Consider the following 20,091-nt stretch of genomic DNA (forward strand, 5'->3'; position numbering starts at 1 on the left):
AGCTCCTTGATCCGTGTCAAAAAGAAGTACTCTGTCTTTAAGATAGCTACCTATAATTCTGCGTAAGTAAGCTGGAGTGCCGAAGCTTTGCAGCGCTGCCATTATCTGCATCCAGTTCGCAGTGTTAAAAGCATTCTTGATGTCCAACATAATCAGTGCACAGAACTTCCTTTTATTTTGGCCTCCAGAGATAGCTTCTCTAGCTATATTGACGACTGTTTGTATTGCATCTACGGTGGATCTTGATTTGCGAAATCCATATTGACTATTCGATAAGCCACCTGGTCTTTCTAGAGTCAGCTGTAGGCGCTCACTAATTATACGCTCGAAAATCTTCCCTAGGGAATCCAGCATACAAAGTGGCCTATATGAGGATGGTTGGTCCGGCTGTTTACGACGTTTCAGCAATAGGACAAGTCTTTGTCGTTTCCACGGGCGAGGGAACACGCCTTCTTGCATACAGGCATTAAAAAGATCAGTAAATAATGCAGCCCTAGTTGTAATCGCGGCTTTAAGGGCTATGTTTGGTACTTCGTCGGGTCCTGGGGATTTGTTATCAGCAACTCTTTTTGCAGCGTCCAGCACCTCTTGCTCTGTAATTTGCGGAATTTCCGTACTTTCTAGATCCTCGCTTGGATAAGTCCAGCGATCTTGCGCCGGGAAAAGTGTTTCAACAATAATATTCATCAGTATCGGGCACGTAGGTTGCTGTGATATCGGTCCTTTAACTTTGGCCATCACAGTTCTGTAGGCTGATCCCCAAGGATCTAGGTCGACATTATCCAGCAGTTCCCTAAAGCATAACTTCTTGCTCTTTTTTATGACATTTTTAAGTGCCTTTCTTTGTGCGACATAGGTGCTGTGTAGCTCTGCATATCGTGGTGATGAGCGTGCCCTCTGCGCTATTCTTCGTGCTTTGTGGCATTTTCTACGCTCTTCCGCAATTTCGTCATTCCACCAATATACCGGAGTGCGCTGTGCTTTTCCGCGACTTCTGGGCATGGCAGCATCACATGCCATACATAGCAACTTAGTGATTTGAACCGACTGGTCTTCCGCATGCGATTCTCGTACTATGGCGTCCTTCCAGATAATGTCAAATATTTGTGGGTCGAAAAGGTGCTGTTTCCATTTCCTACTTTGTCGATGTCTTGCTGCTACCGTTCGTGGAGTTTCGAGCAGCTCTACGCTAATAGCTTTATGGTCGCTGTGTGTGTAGACGTTGCTTATGGACCATTTTGCTCGTCTTGCTATTTCGCTGCTAGCGAAGGTGAGATCTATAATGGATCGTCTGGTACCTGTATCGAAGGTATATATCCCTGGTTCATTTAGGAGTTCTAGCCTCAAAGAAGTAAGACTTTCGAGGAGAACTCTCCCTCTTTCGTTGGTTCGTCTACTTCCCCACACAGATGACCATGCCTTGAAGTCTCCACACACTAAAAGCGGGTGTTTACCTCGTGCTTCAATGGTGATCCCGTATATCATGCCTTCGAACTCGGCGATGGTCATGCTCGGAGGGGCATAGCAACTGAAGACGTATATACCGTTGATTTTTGCCCACGTGAATCCTGCTACCGTTGGCGTCATAATTTCCTGTGGGAGAAATTTCCCTGGTGCCCAAATTGAGGCTTTCCCTGCTGAATCTGAGAGCCAACCCTGCTCCTGGCGATTTTTGTATTGTTCAGAGAGTACCACTATGTCATATCCTCCTTCATAGACTGTTTGGGATAATAGCTCTTGGGCTGCCTCGCAATGGTTTAAATTGAGCTGCAATACCCTCATGAGACAGTCATTTTGCTGCCCTCTCGTTGTGGGCATTTAAAACTGCCTGCTGAATGTTGTCCCCCACATAGCGCGCATTTCGGTGCATTTTCGCAACTTGCAGCCTTATGACCTTCCTGGCCGCATTTCCTGCATAGGCTAGACCTATCTACAGTCTCCTTACATTTCTGAGCTATATGCCCGTAGCCCCAGCACCTATAACAGCGAAATATGCATTAGCAGACGTCAATTCCATCATACACTCGTGAGAAATATGTAATTTCCACTTCATTGCTTGGTATTAAGTAAGCTTTGTTCATATGCTTGTACTAGGGTGCTTGATTATTTTTTAATTCCATTTTGGATTATTGGGAAAAGGCGAATAGGTCATTTGCCGGATATAGATCTGGTACGTTCCGGCAACAAGCACCATTAAGGTACAAGCCCGACCATCTTAGGAAAATTTTAATCTGACCACATTAAACCTTCTAAGCCATTCCACCCTCACCCGCTAGTTCCATAAGTAACTGAAAGTCACCAGAGCCACGAATGCTAAAGAAACATGATTCGCCACGGGTAGTTGAGGCTGAAAATTGGGTTGGAGAAGCTATAAATTGTACTGGCAACCCCTTGAAGGTTGCGTTACACAACCCCTTGAATCATTTGGGTATTTAAGTCGCCTTTAACGACTTGCATACCTGCCGCGGCTATATTCTAAGCGCCTTAACCCGCTGAGAGAATTTCCTCCTCACTGCTAGCACCGGTGTGTTTCGTAATATAATCTTCAATTCTTCGCGCAATATGGCCTCTCCAGCGCAGTCAGTCATTTTCTATCCTCTAAGTCTACCCAAAATCCTCCGAAGAGCTTTCAATCGATCACTCAAAACTTATTTGATGCTGTCATAGTTAGTTCATCTTATAAGCCATATATCAGGACTATTTAAAGTAGTTAGTTGGTTGCTGTGCTATCCGGGTTATTTTAGAGATGAAAAGAACGCGGGTCCAAGTAAGACGCTATTGTCTCCCCGACTGCTGGCTGCGGTTAGTTACTGTGGATTCGGTCGAATATTCTGCTGGCTGCATGTGGCAGTATACATGGGCATGGGCAGATGCCCATTGCTTCAACTCCATTGCTTCAAGATATCTCCTGAAACATGTTACGTAAGTTTATATTGATTGATCTACTTGTATGAAGCATTGCAAGCGTCTCTGTAACATTCAGTAATTCTCCCCCCTTTGCAAGTTGCTGTGGCTTATAGTGGCCCTCAATGCTTCTGCAATGTGGAAGCCATATAAGCGTGATATTTGGGAAGTTTGCCGCAGCACGGGGTTTCTTGCAGTTAGTTGCGGTCTCAAATAGAACGAAGAGGGAGTGAAATGTGTACGTCACACCCACTTACTTAGTCTTCCGACAGAAGTGCACAGGTGCACTGTATACTCAGGACCTTCCCCTTAAAGCTCTTGGCTAACTGAAAGTGAAACCTTAAGGCAACATTCGAGTTCATTACTCAGCTCCCGAGAAGCTAGCTGATGAAGAAGTGAAATATGTCCTAGTAACCATCGCCATTTGTAAACTTTGCTATTTTTTCTAATATCAATAACAAAAACAATTGTATAAAGCAATATGAGCATGACTCGCTAATTAAATACAGATGAAATTATTTTGGGATACAGCCAATTTCGAACTTCGAAAGCCAATGCCAATGTTTTGGAGGCTAATTTCGCAAAACTAAGCTATTTTTATACTCAGCTGAGCAGAGCTCATGTTGATTTTGTTCGCATAACGGTATCCCGTAACGGCATAAACTAATCGAGATAGATATAGACTTCTATATATTGTAACGAATTTGCTTGCAATTCCTCTTATTTGCCTTTTTGCTAAGTTCGTATCAATAAACTGTTGAATAAATAACTCCAATATTGAATAATGGAAAAATGGCCTTTATTAAAGCACTTCACAATAACACTTATACTTTGCAACTAGCTGGCTTAATAACCAAACTGATAGCTTAAATGAAACTGCTATTGCTCGCTAGATATTGTCTTAATCGAAATCTCAAATCAAACTGAATTACTTCTTACTCGCTTGCGCCGCTTTTATAGTTGACGCTGCATACATCTAGGCTCTTCTATTTCCAGAACTTACCAACTATTTCGTGTGTTTATAGTTCTCATATAGTTTCTACTTGTTTACAATTGTCTACTTTTCAGCGTCTCTCAGATGTATGTGAGTTTGTAGTTTACAGTCTCTCGCACACATAGGCGTATAAGTAAATGCGTCTGTGTGTGACATCTCTCGGCTGCCTTATATATGTGTATACATGATTTGATTATTGACGTAAATACCGCTTAGCATGGCCTTAGCATCGCCTTAGTGATGGTTTAGCTTAGTGATGCTAATATCCGTGACAATATCAAAATGATCTGGGCGAAAAACGAAATTCATTTAGCCATGTCCGTCCGTCCGTCTGTCCGTAAACAAGATAACTTGAGTAATTTTGAGGTATCTTAATGAAATTTGGTATGTAAGTTTCTGGGCGTTCATTTCAGATCGCTATTTAAAATCAACGAAATCGGAATATAACCACGATCACTTTTTCGATATCGAAAAACCGAAAAAGTGCGATAATTCATTACCAAAGACGGATAAAGCGATAAAACTTGGTAGGTGGGTTGACCTTATGACGCAGGATAAAAAATTAGTAAAATTTTGGGCAATAGGTGTGGCACCGCCCACTCTTAAAAGAAGGTAACTTAAAAGTTTTGCAAGCTGTAATTTGGAGCCGTTGAAGATATCATGATGAAATGTGGCAGGAACGTTACGCCTATTACTATATGTGTGCTAAATAAAAATTAGCAAAATCGGATGACGAACACGCCGACTTTTGAAAAAAACAGTTTTTTTTAAGTAAAATTTTAACAAAAAAATGAATATCTTTACAGTATATAAGTAAATTATCTCAACATTCAACTGCAACATTTGTCTCCAAAGCTCTCAGCTGAGTATGTAATGTTCGGTTACACCCGAATTTAGCCTTCCTTACTTCTTTTTTCATACTTTTTGATCTGCGCAATAAGTTTCAAGTCATTAGCTCAAAGCAAATGGATTTTATTTATCATTTGTTGGAAAAATTATGATATAAATAAAAAAATAAAAATTTTTGTAAAAAACAGCCGAGTTGAAAAACCTGATCAAATCACCCTAATTCGTACTCACCCAACTGACACGCCTGATAGCGATTCACGCCGATTGCGACCAAATAACGTTGGTGGTACAGCTGATATTGTAACAACCGAATGTCTTCGACCACCCGCTGCGGGATTTGCTTTTTGTGATAATGTTGCCAAAAATTCCACCTCCTTTGGGCTCAATCCAACATTCTCACCACCCACCTCCGATAAGCGACGCACCTGACTTGCGGTTATACCTTCAGTAATTTGTAGCGATGGTAAAGAATGTTTACGTCGTTGTTGCATGTCCGGAAATGGGCATAACAAATATGGATTAACTGGTGAATCGGGATCAGAATCATCGCTGGTGGATTTGCGTGTAGCTGCTGTTGGGTCAGCACCGCCGGCGGCACCCTCCGCATCATCGCCATCATCGGTTGTATTTGTTTCTTCGACTACGATTAACGGTTCTTGAGTGCTCAAACTGAAGACGGGCGTAAACGATGAACGACGCATTGTGGTGGTTGGTGTTGTAGCCGTTGCTGTTGCAATCGGTTGAATGGTACTGACGATTGTTATGGTGGTAGCAATGATTATGCCGTTAGTCGAACGTTGGCGTTTAAGTTATTTCGACACAATGTTAATATTGTCAACGCTTTTTATTAAATGCTGGTTATTACTTTTGCTGTTCGTTTGAGCTTGTTGTTGTTAGTATTACTTATAAGGTCCGTCGAGATCCACTCTCTCTCTTTTTCAACTGCAAATATAGAAATAAATTTTCATGAGTCATTGCAGTGAGAACTATGTATACTTATAATAAGATAGAGTATTTTGGTTTAATATAAATATGCTTCTTCAGCTTTTAACGTCGTAATAATTCTATACTATTACTTCCAAGGTTAGTTTGTTTGCCTAATTTGTAGAATAGCCAAATATAAATTAATAATTTCTAGTCATGGCAGGAATAAAAAAAGATTGACGATGAAAGAGACGTACTAGTGCCAGATTATAAGATAAAAATATTTCCAGCCTTTAATATTTTCGTGACGTCATAGATAGATAGATCATTGTTGAGAACGTCTTCACACCTCATCCAAGCTGACTTCCTTGATGAAGCTTATTTGTTCACTTGGTTGAGGATTCAAATGTGGGAATATTGTGGACATGGCAAGCCCAAAAACTTAACCCTACGTCTTGAGATTGCGTCGCATTCCATGAGGATATGTTCGGACGTATCCGCTGACCGATCACAGAATCGGCAGGTGTCATCTGATTGTATGCCCAATTTCTGCATATGGCTGTTGAGTCTACAATGCCTTGTAAGAATAGCTGTTAAAATTCTTAGGTTATTTTTCGAAAGGCCTATGATTGCCCTATAGCGAATTGTACTACACTGAAAGAAATAGTGCTAGTAAAATCAACAAGTCGGTTCTGTTGTTCTTGACTTAATGGAGATTCGGTGAAATTGATCGAATTATGGTTAATTCGACCGAGTTCTTTGTCAAGCGAACAAATTAGTTTAGTCATTTAAACAGAAGAGACATTTTTGCTCTTAAGTTAACAAAATTCTGTAAAATTTACAGATTCCTAATCAATCTAACTAATTTTTCTGTTAACACAACTGATCTCACTGGTAATTTCAACAGCGAACAACAGTCAATGCATGAGCAAATTTCAAGGAGAATTTTACGCTCACTGCGCTCTCTACTTTGTACTTATGACGATGGTGCCACTTGTTAAAAAAAACACCAAAATAAGAAAACCACCAAATCAAAAAAACACACAAATTGGGAAAACAACAAAAAACTAGTTTTTCAGTTTTCAATACAAAACGAAAAAACCCTTTTTTGAATTTACTGTGCATGACACTGCAAAAAATGCAAAATTGCTCCCTCTTGTTGCAAAAGTTTTGTTTGAAGGAACAGGATTTTTCCAAAGAAATATTTTGTTCAAGTTTTTACGAATTTTCACTTACGCGAACAAATCTAATAAGATAATAATAATAAAAAACATCCTTTTTTATTGTTGATGTTTCCGACAGCATATATGTTTGAGTTGTTTTGGAATCGTTTCAGAATAAAGTGTTACGAGAATTAAACTTGCGAATTACATGTAAAGTTACTCCAGTGGTGAATTACCTTCCCGGGATTTGATGTTTACTTTTCTATAACTTACAAGTTCTCTATTTAAAATGTTATGTCAAACAATTATACTGCAAGTTATGTTGGAAACAATCAAGTGTGGCAACTATACATGCGAGAGAAGAAATTGAGAGAGAGCTGCAACTGAAAGAATTGAGAATCAGTTTCGTGACTACTATTTTCATTTCTATTTGAAAAGTGAAGTGACGCGCGGCATAGTAGTAGTAAAACTATAAATTAAATAAATTATAAACAAGTAAAGGTGCCTAAGTTCGAGTGTAACCGAACATTATATACTCAGCGTGAGTTTCAATTGCACGTTTCATTTCAGATAAATTACTTTTCTACATAACGCGTGGCACCGCCCGTTCAAAAAAAAATGTCTACCCATTTCCTCTTACAATAAAACTTGATAAGTGAAATATTTTTGATTCAGAACTATTTTTTGCTAAGTTATAGCTTATTATTGTAGTCTACGACCCCTTTAAACTTGTTTTATATTTAAGTTGCCGTGGTCTTTAACCAATTCCGTCCATTTTTACTAGAAATATTAATGATCCCGGATGAAAGCGGCATGCTAATCGACACCCACTGCCCCAAGATGTACTGTTGAACTTGAAACCTGAACTGATTTTAACGACGTTTAAAATTCAGTCATACTGTAATGAGCACACGAAATCCTCGCGATTTAACAAGTCTTCAAATCACTTGGGAACCTGAACAGAACTAATAGCTTAACTATCTTCTCTAACCACATTCCAGCTCAAAGTTAGTAGGCGCATGCGAACATCTTCTTGGTATGTTGACCGGTACATTGAAAATATACATTGTCCGGGTGCCAATATCATAAGATGGCTAATGAGTTGCAAAATTGGTCTCAGCATAAGGAAATAAAAACTCAACAAAAGAAAAAGTGTATTAATAGAAGTTTTTTTTTAATGCTGTATTTCCTTTCCTCTCTTCTCGTACGTAATACTTCTCTTTTTATACCCAGCTGTACTTGTACACAGGGTATTATAACTTTGATTGGATAACGGTTGGTTGTACAGGTATAAAGGAATCGAGATAGATATAGACTACCATATATCAAAATCATCAATATCGAAAAAAAAATTGAGTGAGCCATGTCCGTCCGTCCGTCTGTCCGGTAACACGATAACTTGAGTAAATATAGAGATATCTTCACCAAATTTGGCACACGAGCTTATCTAGACCCACAATAGATTAGTATTGAAAATGAGCGAAATCGGATGATAACCACGCCCACTTTTTATATATATAACATTTTGGAAAACACAAAAAACCTGATTATTTAGTAAATAATACACCTAGAATGTTGAAATTTGACGTGTGGACTGATATTGAGACTCTTGATAAAAATAAAAAAAATTAATGTTTAAAATGGGCGTGGCACCACCCACTTGTGGTAAAATCAATTCTACAAATATTATTAATCATAAATCAAAAATGGTTAAACCTATCGTAACAAAATTCCGCAGAGAGGTTGCCTTTACTATAAGGAATGCTTTAAAGAAAGATTTACGAAATCGGTTAAGGACCATGCCCACTTTTATATATAAGATTTTTAAAAGGGTCGTGGATGAATAAAATAAGCTATATCTTTGCAAAAAATATCTTTATATCAATGGTATTTCATTTCCCAAGTGGATTTATAACAATAAATAGGAAAAACTTCAAATTTTAATAAATGAGCGTGGCACCGCCCCATTTATGACAAAGCAATTTTCTATGTTTCGGGAGCAATAACTCGAAGAAAAATTAGTTCAAAATAGAACCATGTGTATATGTATGGCAGCGATTGAGTTTAGCACCCCCGAGTTCGGGGTTAAACTTGGTATCAAATGAAAGAAGGAGTTCTCCCGATCACAAATATATATATTTTAAGGTGCGCAAACTTATAATTTAAAAGTTATTTGCTGTTAAAATTTGTAAATTTCTATACAACTTTTATATGTGTAAACGTATATATATTTTAAGACACTACAAATCTGTGCTGACACATCTAAAAAACACCAAGTAGAATAAGTGAGGTCTTACAATATCCATTTCCACAAATTAACAGTAGTAGTAGTAATGGGATTCTGGGGTCCTGCCCCCTATTATTATTTTATGGTGCAGTTGGTTCGCCTTCATTGCAAAAATTCGTCTGATTTTACACGCTTTAAAGGAAAAGTGTTCTACTCAGAAATACTGTGATTCACGAAGCCGGTGTTGGACCGGCTAAGGGTTATTTTTTATAAGCGCGGCCAAAGGTCGCATACGCAGAAAGGTGTTCTACTCAGAAATACTGTGGTTCGCGAAGCCGTTGTTGGACCGGCTAACGGTTATTTTTTATAAGCGCGGCCGAAGGCCGCCTACACAGATAGGTGTTATACTCAGAAATACTGTGGTTCGCGAAACCGGTGTTGGACCGGCTAACGGTTATTTTTTATAAGCGCGGCCAAAGGCCGCATACGCGGAAAGGTGTTCTACTCAGAAATACTGTGGTTCGCGAAGCCGGTGTTGGACCGGCTAAGGGTTATATTTTATAAGCGCAGCCGAAGGCCGCCCACGCAGAAAGGTTTTCTACTCAGAAATACTGTGGTTCGCGAAGCCGTTGTTGGACCGGCTAACGGTTATTTTTTATAAGCGCGGCCGAAGGCCGCCTACACGGAAAGGTGTTATACTCAGAAATACTGTGGTTCGCGAAACCGGTGTTGGACCGGCTAAGGGTTATTTTTTGTAAGCGCGGCCGAAGGCCGCCCACGCAGAAAGGTGTTCTACTCAGAAATACTGTGGTTCGCGAAACCGGGGTTGGACCGGCTAAGGGTTATTTTTTATAAGCGCGGCCGAAGGCCGCCCCCGCAGAAAGGTGTTCTACTCAGAAATACTGTGGTTCGCGAAGGCGTTGTTGGACCGGCTAACGGTTATTTTTTATAAGCGCGGCCGAAGGCCGCCCACGCAGAAAGGTGTTCTACTCAGAAATACTGTGGTTCGCGAAACCGGGGTTGGACCGGCTAAGGGTTATTTTTTATAAGCGCGGCCGAAGGCCGCCCCCGCAGAAAGGTGTTCTACTCAGAAATACTGTGGTTCGCGAAGGCGTTGTTGGACCGGCTAACGGTTATTTTTTATAAGCGCGGCCGAAGGCCGCCTACACGGAAAGGTGTTATGCTCAGAAATGCGGTGGTTCGCGAAACCGGTGTTGGACCGGCTAAGGGTTATTTTTTATAAGCGCGGCCGAAGGCCGCCCACGCAAAAAGGTGTTCTACTCAGAAATACTGTGGTTCGCGAAGCCGGTGTTGGACCGGCTAACGGTTATTTTTTATAAGCGCGGCCGAAGGCCGCCTACACGGAAAGGTGTTATACTCAGAAATACTGTGGTTCGCGAAACCGGTGTTGGACCAGCTAAAGGTTATTTTTTGTAAGCGCGGCTGAAGTCCGCCTACGCGGAAAGGTGTTCTACTCAGAAATACTGTGGTTCGCGAAGCCGGTGTTGGACCGGCTAAGGGTTATTTTTTATAAGCGCGGCCGAAGGCCGCCCACGTAGGAAGGTGTTCTACTCAGAAATACTGTGGTTCGCGAAGCCGTTGTTGGACCGGCTAACTGTTATTTTTTATAAGCGCGGCCGAAGGCCGCCTTCACCGAAAGGTGTTATACTCAGAAATACTGTGGTTCGCGAAACCGGTGTTAGACCGGCTAAGGGTTATTTTTTATAAGCGCGGCTGAATGCCGCCCACGCAGAAATGTGTTCTACTCAGAAATACTGTGGTTCGCGAAGCCGTTGTTGGACCGGCTAACGGTTATTTTTTATAAGCGCGGCCGAAGGCCGCCTACACGGAAAGGTGTTATACTCAGAAATACTGTGGTTCGCGAAACCGGTGTTGGACCGGCTAAGGGTTATTTTGTATAAGCGCGGCCGAAGGCCGCCCACGCAGAAAGGTGTTCTACTCAGAAATACTGTGGTTCGCGAAGCCGGTATTGTACCGGCTAACGGTTATTTTTTATAAGTGCGGCCGAAGGCCGCCTACACGGAAAGGTGTTATACTCAGAAATACTGTGGTTCGCGAAACCGGTGTTGGACCGGCTAAAGGTTATTTTTTATAAGCGCGGCCGAAGGCCGCCCACGCAGAAAGGTGTTCTACTCAGAAATACTGTGGTTCGCGTAGCCGTTGTTGGACCGTCTAACGGTTATTTTTTATAAGCGCGGCCGAAGGCCGCCTACACGGAAAGGTGTTATACTCAGAAATACTGTGGTTCGCGAAACCGGTGTTGGACCGGCTAAGGGTTATTTATTATAAACGCGGCCGAAGGCCGCCCACGCAGAAAGGTGTTCTACTCAGAAATACTGTGGTTCGCGAAGCCGTTGTTGGACCGGCTAACGGTTATTTTTTATAAGCGCGGCCGAAGGCCGCCCACGCAGAAAGGTGTTCTACTCAGAAATACTGTGGTTCGCGTAGCCGTTGTTGGACCGTCTAACGGTTATTTTTTATAAGCGCGGCCGAAGGCCGCCTACACGGAAAGGTGTTATACTCAGAAATACTGTGGTTCGCGAAACCGTTGTTGAACCGGCTAAGGGTTATTTTTTATAAACGCGGCCGAAGGCCGCCCACGCAGAAAGGTGTTCTACTCAGAAATACTGTGGTTCGCGAAGCCGTTGTTGGACCGGCTAACGGTTATTTTTTATAAGCGCGGCCGAAGGCCGCCTAGACGGAAAGGTGTTATACTCAGAAATACTGTGGTTCGCGAAACCGGTGTTGGACCGGCTAAGGGTTATTTTTTATAAGCGCGGCCGAAGGCCGCCCACGCAGAAAGGTGTTCTACTCAGAAATACTGTGGTTCGCGAAGCCGGTGTTGGACCGGCTAACGGTTATTTTTTATAAGCGCGGCCGAAGGCCGCCTACACGGAAAGTTGTTATACTCAGAAATACTGTGGTTCGCGAAACCGGTGTTGGACCGGCTAAGGGTTATTTTTTATAAGCGCGGCTGAAGGTCGCCTACGCGGAAAGGTGTTCTACTCAGAAATACTGTGGTTCGCGAAGCCGGTGTTGGACCGGCTAAGGGTTATTTTTTATAAGCGCGGCCGAAGGCCGCCCACACAGAAAGGTGTTCTACTCAGAAATACTGGGGTTCGCGAAGTCGATGTTGGACCGGCTAACGGTTATTTTTTATAAGCGCGGCCGAAGGCCGCCTACGCGGAAAGGTGTTATACTCAGAAATACTGTGGTTCGCGAAACCGGTGTTGGACCGGCTTAGAGTTATTTTTTATAAGCGCGGCCGAAGGTCGCCTACGCGGAAAGGTGTCCGACTTAGAATTTTTTTTGTCGGCACCACTGATTGCTTTTGCATATTAGCGTCATTTTCTTCCATTTAGTTTGTTTCTTGTGCTTTTGTGATTCATACTTTTTGTGAGACATAATTCTAATTTGTTATTTTATAATTTCTTTTCAACTTTTCAAAATGAGTAGTAAAAATATATATTTTCCTTTATCTTTATTAGCTGAAAGGTGGTAAGGTAATATTTATATTTGTTTTTTTTTTTGTTGATGTGGCAGCACAGCTTTGTAATGTCATCAATAAAATATATATATACATGTGCATGTTGCTACAAAAGCGCGATTGATTTAATAAAAACATTAATAATAAGTAAAAACAATGCAAAAATGAAATGTGAAATATACAAAAATGCAATTTAAGTTTATCGTTGCCAATTTATATAGATATGTATGTGGATTAAGGTTTTGAAAGATGTGTAAATTGTAAGTTAAAGTGCTATAGAAATTTGCTAAATTTGCAAATTTTAAGAACAAATAACTTTTAAATTATAAGTTTGCGCACCTTAAAATATATATATTTGTGATCGGAAGAACTCCCTCTTTCATTTGATACCAAGTTTAACCCCGAACTCGGGGGTGCTATTCTAAAATTTTCCCATATGTATTATTGGGCAGCCTTGTAACACTATTAAGTCCACAAAACAAACGACAACAGCATTTCAAGCATACAGCTGGGTATGTAATATTCGGTTTCATCCGAACTTAGACTTCCTTACTTGTTCTTTTTTCTCTTTGCTGAGTTAAGAATATTTTATTATGACTATATTTAACTATGTCACACGCGACTGGAACTGTTAAAAATTTTTTTCGAAATTGTTGTCAAGATGTACAAATTAAAAAAAAAAAAATTACAAATTACAAGGAAAAGGGGACAAGGAGTTTTGAAATAAGATCTGGAGGCGAACATTCATTAGAATATGGGCACTCTTGCTGAAATAAAGATATCCACATAATGGCTATTGCAGAAGATTTGGAAAGTTTGTCTAAAACAGAGATTCCCAATGTTCATGAATTCATCGAAAATCTGTTTCTCATAAAGTATGTTTAGGCAAGTTGTATGACTTAAGAACGGTTTCTTTAACACCTTTCCTTCTACCTGGCTATGCCTACTTACCATAAAACTTATAGATATAAATTAGTTTTACTAGTAATCGTATACTCGATCCCTAAAAATATTATTACAACTGATATATATCGAAATTCATGGCCCATAATTAAAAAAGTCATTTTCCTAAAATTAATAAGGGCAACCTCCGCTTAATTCATACAAACTTTGTTGCAACTACAAAATTTCTTATGCTAAATAAAAGGAAATTAATTGTTTCTGTAAAGTAGATAGAATCACTCATTTTATCTTAATTTCATCACTAATTAGTTTACGCAACTTGCCTTTGCTTTTGTCAACCTTTTCTAATTGTATTATTACATTTACTCAGCAAATTGGCACTATTTTCTTTGGGTCTTTATTTGCATTTTGCACTTTTTATACCCTACAAAAAATAAAAGAAATATTTATTTTAGAAGTAATCCAGAAGAGAGCTTCAAATACAACGCCACGTTTTTCGTAGTGGTGTGTGTGTAAAAGGAGAATGGTGAAGGAAATGTCGGCAAAGAACTTACGCATTAGATGTTTACTGCTTGATGCCCAAGCGAAATCTGATTTACTGCTTGTTGGGCTGAATCTCAGCCGTTGCGCTCATACGAATTGATAACCGACACTATACGTAGCTCTTCTGCGTACCTCTGAAGTATAACATACAAAGATTCATTACTAAAGATGCAAGGTTTTTAAAGTCCACGTCATCACAAAACATCGTTAAGTTGAAAGTAATGCGGTGCTAAGTTTGAAGTTTGTTGACAAATCAAAGCTTTTGGTAGGAATCTGCTATAAAAGGCAGAACTAAAAAGGTATAATAGTTCACGAATATGAGGCCCTCTTATGCAAAAAAAAATTCCCGATGCTGCTCTCGGGATAATGTTTACCATCATACCTTTCTCTCCCCATTGAGGCGCAGTGATGCTAAATATAAAACGGGGCTTGTATACTCGTTTTTTGTCCAAGAACTTTCAAGGCAGTAATTTCATCTTTTTTAGCTAAATATTACAAACGGCACTACAGTCGCTTGGGAGTTTCAGAGACTGGCTCAAATTTTCAGTAGTAAGGCCAATGAAGTAGGCTAAGCCAAAGGAGAGGGCACTGCAAAGTTTTGGCCAACGTTGATGTACGCTCGATAACTGTCATTCCTTGAATCAGGTGAGATCCAGGAGCTCGAACATGAGACTTATTATAGCTGGGTACCTCACAAAGACCTTCAACTGTTTTGGAAACTACTTAAGGTGGCCCTATTCCTTTAACCGGGAAACCAGAAAATGAAAACGAGTCATATCACCATATTTTGCCCTATTCCTCATTAACGATGTCACCTGTATTTTTATTGCGAACGTATGTATATGATACTCAGACGATCACTTAGGAAGTCAACTCAGACAGTCGTTTTGGTACTGAATATCTGCGGAATGAAAAAAGGCATCAAGGGATGATCCTGCAGATCTTAACACTCTTCTATGTTACAAAATTCATTCTGAGCTCTGACACTGCCAACCAACGCAACTAATTCGGAGATCATGTAATGTGAAAACTGTTTACTCAGGCTGCGTTCCTTGACATAGATAGAGCTTTACAAGTCCGATTTTGTACTTTATTCTTAAGACCGTATTATAAATTGGTTAGGGTTGAATTAACAGAAGAGAATCCTATGAGCTTGGTGTTGGTGAAATCACTGCACTTCCATGAAAGCCGTCTCCATAGGGTTGTGCCTTGTCACCATTACTCAGTCTTTGCTTTGTATACAGCATACTTGGTCAACTCCAATTATTCAGATGTGTTTCAGTATTCATCGGGCACCAGTTTTGAGTACCATACGATAATAAAGTAATTAGAATGCAACACCTCCTTATACCGCAAACTTTTTTGGGGGGTTCAAAAACGGTGTGATGTTCCTACAGTGTGACTTCCCTTGGAAACACATTTTACGAGAGTTTCTTAGAACTCTAAGATGTTAAACCGAGGAAACTTCTCATACTTTTGAGCTCAGCGGTATGGATATAATAGAACAAGTCTTTTCCCTATATATATAGGGTGTAAGTTTGGCGAAAAAATGGTATGTTCAGGTAGGGCTAAGTATCAGTCCCAGTAAGACGGCTATCATTTCACCCACCAGTAGAAGAATTGAAGTGTATGCAGTGGTTTGGCGAATATCTTCAACAACTCAGGTGACAGTACAAAAATCATATGCCAGCTTTTAACGGAGGAAATAAAGAAGCTGCTGAAGCTAACACAGCCTAATTAAATAGGCAGGCAGCGGCACTCTAGTGAATATACCTAAGATATGCTTTGGCAGAGGCAAAGTAATATTTTCCGCAATATACATATGTAAACTGAATGAGCAGATCGCACTCATTCGGCTTGGAATGCCCAACAACGGCTTGGGATGCCCAAGCCTCTCAGCAGTAGCAACAAAATTGTATCCGGTCGAGGCTAAAATATTTCTAATATATGTAGGTAGTGTGCTGGTGCAAGGTGAATCTGATTTTCTGAACCCTTCGATTCGATAGTAACCATTAATTGCCGCGCACATTCTAGCGATATATATTAAAACAAATCATCCTAAGAAGGCTCTCAACGTGGATATGACAACAGATTACCTGATTGATTTGATAAGAATTTCCAGGTGAGGGTTCCCTTAAGAACGGAAAATGGTCTGCGGTGTTGGTGCAGGGGTTCTTCTCTGAACAGCTAAAAGTCCGAACTCAGCTAGTATCTAAGCGAAACGAAAGCCTGTGTTTTCTTGTTAGAGAATGCCCAAATACTCGGACAGCCTAGCAGCGCTAAAGCACTGGTTTCACCATATACGTTCTCTAAAGCCGTTGAAAACTGTAAGAGGGAATTACGCGACGCAGCAAACCATCACGCTCAATTGGGTACTCGGTCACAGGACAATGAAAAAGCGGATGAACTGGCAAAAGCCGGTGCATCGTTAGACACCTATGTGGTTGTCGCTGTGCACCGGCAACTTTCATCAATCAAGAGTGACATTCTTATTAATCTCAAGAAACCCGCAATTAGCTATGAATACTCGATACCTGCAAAATCGGTAGGCACACATGGCGTGACAGCCCAAGAAGAACAATGTCTCTATATTATTATGTCTAAGAAATTCAGGATCACATCCAACATTATAGGACACTAGCCCATACGCGCACGAAGAGAATAGAAATCCCCTTTAACTGCAGGTGCAGGAGCTGTAGTGTGAACGGTAGTAAGGAGAGTGCTAAGCCCTGGCGAATATACCCGACTTATGGGCGGGAAGAAAATGCTCACAACTAGATTAAGTTAGCAAACAGCGTACAATATGCAATTGATACCAGTAGAATGTGCATCAAAATAGCGCCTAGAGCGCTACTTGGGTACGGTCTCTTCGGCGGAACGGCACAGCAACAAACCAATCAACTTAAAAATGTATCCTCTGCGCTTCAAATTTCATAAATGGTATAAATTCATGAATAGCTTTTATTTTTATTGAAAATAACCGAAAGCAAGACCAGCAACGGTTGTACCGAATTTTGGGAGCACTTAAAATCCTTTTTTTTATTTTAAATAGGTGCGCTTTTCCACCCTTTGCGTACTTCTTTCAGACCTTACGGACCTTCGTAAATATGGCGGTTAAGTAGCTACAAATGAAACAATGATGTGCAACATTCAAGTCATTGTCAATTTTCATATTCGCTATGACATCTCATTATAGTGGCATCACATCACGTGCAAGAGCGCAGCTGACGTGACGTTCTTCCTCCATTTGTATTGTTAATTTATTTTAGACGTTTTTCCACTATATAATTAAAGTAGAAGAAAAGAAAAGCAAATTTGCCTTCCGCTAGCACTATTTTTAGACAAAAGCCAGAAATGTTGAATTTGTAAATGGTGGCAATTTTGAAGAGCTTAAAACTTAAGACTAACATAAAAATAGCTTTACAACAATAATACAATGGTCATCTACTTTTCACTAAGCTTGTCAAAAATAGGTTTTACGAAGCATTTACTTTGCATCTTCAATTTTTTTTAACACATTTTTTACATTTGTTTGGAGACTCACCTTTACTTTTGAGATTAGAATTCTTTCCTTTGATTTTTCAAGTCCTCGCGCAAATGTGTTTATTATTTTTAGTAAGGTGAAGATTTCTTTTTCATGCTATTTGCATTAATTCAATTTTTTAGTATTTATTTTTATTAGATTTTGAAAACAAACTGACGATTTATATGAGGCAGTCGAGGAGAATGAGAAATTTCGAAGATTACAGTCAACGAAATATAAAAAGCTTTAAAACAAATTTTTCAAAGAAAAATAAACAACTCGAAGCAAACGAAAGAAACTTAAAAGCCGAAACAGATGTGTACACTACCCTCTTCGACACTCATTCTGTGTGTCTTCAATACCCTGCAGCGAATCTCACCAGTTCCAAACTAGCGCAGAGCTATAGCATTATGAAAGGGCACTAGTTCTCGCAGTGCTATCAACTTACACTTGAACGTCTGAAATAGTCGGTGCCTTTGATTAATTAACTAATCTACTTAAAGTTTTGCCTTAAGCGCTTTTCGTACAAGTGTGGTTAATGGCCCGCTCTGCATTCGATAAGCACCAGTTCGGAAGTAGTTATTAAACGACTAGGGCAAAACTGTCCCTTTGCGTGACTGTCTCGAATTTCTTCGGTAGGTTTTATACGGCGGTCGCCGTAATGTGGTAGTAGTCTCCCGTGGTAGAACAAAAACACGTAACTCGTACTTGGCTTGCTATGGATTTTCGGAATTCCGAGCAAAAAGTCTATTAGGGACTTCAACCCATCTGTAGTTGTAGCTGAGAAATTTATAAGTAACTAAGTAAATTCTGGAAGCGCCTGGAAGATGCAACGAGGAAATCACAGAGTATAAAATCACCAAGGGTAGAGGCGCGAGAGTTTAGTTTTCAGTTAAGCACGCTATCTGTCGGGCAATAGATGAGTTTCATTTGAGCTATCAATCAGTTTGGTTGTTAAGCAAGCTAGTTGCAAAGTATAAGTGTTATTGTGAAGTACTTTATTAAAGGCCATTTTTCCATTATTCAATATTGGAGTTATTTATTCAACAGTTTAGTGATTCGAACTTAGTAGAAGATTGCAAATAAGAGCATTTGCAAGTAAATTCGTTACAATTGGTGTCAGAAGAGGAATTGTTGAATAAATTCCGAAGACTTCGAATACAACTTGGACATGGCAAAGTTCAGTGAATAGAATATCCAACAAATGAAGAAGGAGTTGGACAGCCGTGGATTGAATACAACCGGCAATAAACTCGAACTTCAGGCACGACTACGACAGGCAATGGAATTAGAAGGAATTAACGTGGAAGAGTATTACTTTCATCTTGATGGCGGGGAAACAACAAAAATGGAAGAAACATCGCATACAGTTACGAGAACAGACTTGAACATGATTTTGGCTGCAATATCTGCTCTTACTTACTTACTTACTTAATTGGCGCTTAACCGTCTAAACGGTTATGGTCGTCCAACAAGGCGCGCCAGTCGCTCCGCCAACCGCCGCTCCATATATGCTCAAACATCGCAAATGTCATCTCAACTGGGATCGCAAGAGTCACGCATAACAACCCGTATAACATCACAATTGGAAGAACAGAAGACATATTTGGCATCTCAACTGGAAGCGCAAGAGACACGTATATTGAAATGTCGGCACAAATTTCGGAACAGATATCATCGCAGATCTCTGCTCAACTGGAAGAGCAAGAAGGACGCATTTCCTCTAAGTTGGAGGCGCAAGATACAAAAATTTTGCAGTTTTGAAGAAAAAATCGAGGCCGAGGTGGACGCTTTGAGAGGACGTATGGAGCAGTTACAACTAAATCGCCCAGCTGTTTCAGCGAGTAATCCAAAGGTAAAAACACCATCCTTTGACGGTTCTGTTCCTTTCCAGGTCTTTAAGCTACAGTTTGAGAAGGGCGCGGCAGTGAACAACTGGAATGCGGAAGATAAAGTTCCTGCACTCTTCGTTGCATTGAAAGGACAAGCTGCCGAAATCTTACAGACTATTCCAGAGTACGAACGGAACAGTTATGACGCATTGATGGCTGCTGTAGAACGACGTTATGGAAGCGAGCATAGAAAACAGATATTCCAAATTGAGTTGCAAAACCGCTACCAAAAAGCAAATGAGACATTGCGGGAGTTTGCTTCACATATTGAAAGATTGGCTCATCTTGCAAATGCGGACGCACCCGTGGAATACACTGAAAGGGTAAAAATCCAGAACTTTATAAATGGCATACGGGACGTCGAGATGAAGCGAGCCACATACGCAAACCCAAAGCCAACATTCGCAGAAACGGTGCCACAAGCTCTGATTCAGGAAACAACGTCGCTTCTGTGCAAGCCAGTTTTCAAAGCACGCCGTGTGGAAGTAGAAAGGCCAGAGTGGGTAGACGCAATATTGGAGGTGTTGAAAGGATCTCAAAAGCGGAGTGGAAGAGTTATCAAATGCTTCAAATGCGGGAAGCCCGGTCACATTGAACGTAATTTCGATCTTGGTCCTAATAGTTCCAACAATATGGGTGGCCGTAAACGCAGAGCTGGAGG

At 40.4% G+C, this 20,091-nt stretch overlaps 1 protein-coding gene across 4 annotated transcripts in view; it reads right to left on the minus strand.

Moving 5' to 3' along the window:
* LOC137250617 (uncharacterized) overlaps positions 1-20,091 on the minus strand; it is a 373,691-nt gene that overhangs the window by 50,294 nt on the left and 303,306 nt on the right. For 3 of the 4 annotated variants that reach the window (XM_067783738.1, XM_067783739.1, XM_067783740.1), the window contains exon 3: positions 4,979-5,689. In XM_067783738.1, the coding sequence (XP_067639839.1) occupies positions 4,979-5,448 (470 nt within the window). In that variant the 5' untranslated portion in view covers positions 5,449-5,689. Of the gene's footprint in view, positions 1-4,978; positions 5,690-17,559; positions 17,682-20,091 lie in introns of those variants that run through there. The other variant, XM_067783741.1, reaches the window with a different exon arrangement.

This window comes from Eurosta solidaginis, chromosome 4 (genome assembly GCF_040869045.1).
Source record: "Eurosta solidaginis isolate ZX-2024a chromosome 4, ASM4086904v1, whole genome shotgun sequence".
Classification (NCBI taxonomy): Eukaryota; Metazoa; Arthropoda; class Insecta; order Diptera; family Tephritidae; genus Eurosta; species Eurosta solidaginis.